This window comes from Opisthorchis viverrini (genome assembly GCF_000715545.1).
Source record: "Opisthorchis viverrini unplaced genomic scaffold opera_v5_227, whole genome shotgun sequence".
NCBI classification, from domain to species: domain Eukaryota; kingdom Metazoa; phylum Platyhelminthes; class Trematoda; order Opisthorchiida; family Opisthorchiidae; genus Opisthorchis; species Opisthorchis viverrini.
Genome location: NW_008751884.1, coordinates 640,555 through 642,366, shown reverse-complemented (window position 1 = coordinate 642,366; position 1,812 = coordinate 640,555). Strand labels below are relative to the sequence as shown.

The 1,812-nt window shown below is 48.5% G+C and overlaps 1 protein-coding gene across 1 annotated transcript in view; it reads left to right on the top strand.

Annotated features, from left to right (window-relative positions):
- Positions 1-1,491: 1,491 nt before the first annotated feature.
- The window catches only part of T265_08609 (hypothetical protein), a gene marked incomplete at both ends in the record, with an annotated part of 26,046 nt that continues 25,725 nt past the window's right edge, over positions 1,492-1,812 (top strand). The window contains one exon of the mRNA XM_009174464.1: positions 1,492-1,804. Within this exon, the coding sequence (XP_009172728.1) occupies positions 1,492-1,804 (313 nt within the window). The remainder of the gene's footprint in view (positions 1,805-1,812) is intronic.

Below are 1,812 nucleotides of genomic sequence, written 5' to 3'. Positions count from 1 at the left end.
TTTTGTTCTTGTCGGTCAGTGGCTGTCGTTCACCATGCACTAATTTACACGGCAGAGAACTGACGTGTGCCGTCCTCTCGAACGTCGAATACCGCTGACTTCCTGACATCCCACGCTACAGGGTCACAAAATGCGAAAATGAAGATGGAGGTGGAATAACTGGAATTGGAGGCCAATGACAAGTTTAACCTCAAAAATATAGTTTAAATTGAAACTAATTAGACCCACTGTTGTGGGGAGGTCGGGTGTCGATGAATGCGATCAAACGAACACCGTACATGAAATTTGACTTGTAGAAGAGACAGATCGAAATTGCAGCAGAAAACCAGGTTTTTTAAATACAAACGTAAGTTTCATCGGTTCGGAACAAACCCGTCCCGAGGGCGGTTTGAACCAGGTTTGAATTTTGCTCGTTGTAGCAACTGCGGGATTACCTGCAGCATTCGTCTGCAAGTTGAGAAAATTGTTTTCGATAAGCTTTTTAAAAGGCTTTTAGGCCTTGCGAATTCAAGGCTTATGCTTACTTTAAACATTCACTCTCCTACTCAAGCCACTTACACGAATAATTCGCGGGAAACGAATTGACCATAGATAGCTACACATATTAGCGGGTAGCCTCGAAAACACCAGAGTTTCGGAAAACTCATTTCGATTCGAGGGATACTGGTAGAAATAAAACTCGGTGGTCCAAAGTTCTATTTGACACTAATGTACTGGGCAAAATTTTGGGGATCCAGCTTGAAATTTATAACCGCCAAGCTTACCAGAGTAGCCGGTCACGAAAAGACTGGATCTTACCATGGTGCGGCTGTTTGTGTTCGTCGGGGACCCATTGAGCTATGCTGTGGGGTGTCCGCGCAACACTCAGAGTCTCTCATACGAAGTTGATCCATGTGTAGGTGTCCGACGAACATAGTCTCCTGGCCTTCCAGGTTCGGGGTTGGAACATGTATAGCAACGTGTTCCGTAAAAATGGTAATGTACATGCATTTCCAGCCGAACACCGCTACCTCGCGCTTAGGCTTTTGAGCCGAAGGCTTTGGTTGAGGACCCTAATAGTCCTCCTGTCTAGGTGTGGGCGCCCTGGCAGTATCCAACCACACCGGCCGTTACGTGGTGCCATCAGCCGGGTCGCCTTACTTGTTGCATAGAGCAGGGTGGGTAAGCGAAGTAATGCTTCTACTGACGCGTCTCTTACACTCACGTTTTCCGTCTTCCACCCTCCCTCGCCCAAATTTGAATATTTTCTCTGCAGGCCCCATCTGCAGGACTGACCGTTTCGCTGGCCCTCCATCACATTCGGCTGCAGCTTCCGCACGTCAGAGTTCAGTTACAACCCTAAACACTTCGAAGTCGGTTTCCGAATCCCGAAAGCCTGTAAACTCAGCCACCCTCAATGTTCGCACACTGAAGTAAGCAGGTCAACAGGTGGCTCTTGGGTGTACGCTGGATTCCCTCTGTATTGATGTATGTTGTCTGTCAGAAACAAGGATGCAGGACGCAAGTACTGTAATCGAACTGACTACCCCCTCGCTCTCTTCCAGGTTCCGACTGCGCACCTCTGGTGATGCTGAGGCCGCTGCAGATGGATATGCTGGGGTGGGTATTGTATTGAGCGAACGAGCGGAAGCGTCTCTGCTTGATTGGATACCCGTAAACAGTCGCCTCTGTGCGGTTCGTTTGGCAACATCGGTGAGAGAATCTAGAGGAAGTGAGGTTCATCGCACCTTGTTTATTGTTTCTGCTTACGCCCCAACTGACTGTAGCTCTGAATCTGCCAAGGACAGTTTCTATGACGCTCTAGGTGCCCTT